General features: G+C 74.4%; 1 protein-coding gene across 1 annotated transcript in view; it reads right to left on the bottom strand.

Annotated features, from left to right (window-relative positions):
• Positions 1 to 585, bottom strand: part of Ajm1 (apical junction component 1 homolog) — a 4,804-nt gene that overhangs the window by 481 nt on the left and 3,738 nt on the right. Inside the window, exon 4 of the mRNA XM_023700235.1 lies at positions 2 to 570. Coding sequence (XP_023556003.1) covers positions 2 to 570 — 569 coding nt within the window. The remainder of the gene's footprint in view (position 1; positions 571 to 585) is intronic.

Raw genomic sequence — 585 nt, forward strand, 5'->3', positions numbered from 1 at the left:
GGGCGCGGGGCGGGAGGCGCCGGCGCCGGGGCCCACGGCCACGGACACGCTGAGCAGGAAGCACTCGGCCGGCTCGTAGAGGCGCCCGGCGGCGGCCAGCTCCCGCGCGTAGCCACCCAGAGGCGCGGCGTGAGTCGCCAGCTCGCGCAGCGACAGGTAGGTGGGCGACAGCAGCAGCCCTTCCAGGCCGAAGCGCAGGAAGTTGTCCGCCGAGCCCGGGCTCGGGAAGCCCAGGAAGAGCACGCCGCGGCCGCGCGACAGGAAGCCCACGCGCGCGATGCGCGAGAAGGCGCGGTGCACCGGGCCGCTGTCGCGGCAGAACTGCAGCACGTGGCGGCACACGCTGCCCACGCGGCCGTACACGCAGCGCGCCTTGTGCGCGTCCCAGTCCTCGCGGCGGCACAGGCGCGAGCAGTAGTAGGTGTAGCAGCTGTGGCACGACTTGAAGTAGAGGCAGGCGTTGAACATGGTCTCCGTGCGCCGGCAGCGCGCGTTCGAGCAGGTCATGAGGTCGTCCTCGTCGGCGCTGGGCTCGGGAGACGCGTCCGCCGCCTCCCCCGGGCCCGCGGGCTCCTCCACGCTGCC

This window comes from Octodon degus, unplaced genomic scaffold, assembly GCF_000260255.1.
Source record: "Octodon degus isolate 3935 unplaced genomic scaffold, OctDeg1.0 scaffold00123, whole genome shotgun sequence".
NCBI lineage: Eukaryota > Metazoa > Chordata > Mammalia > Rodentia > Octodontidae > Octodon > Octodon degus.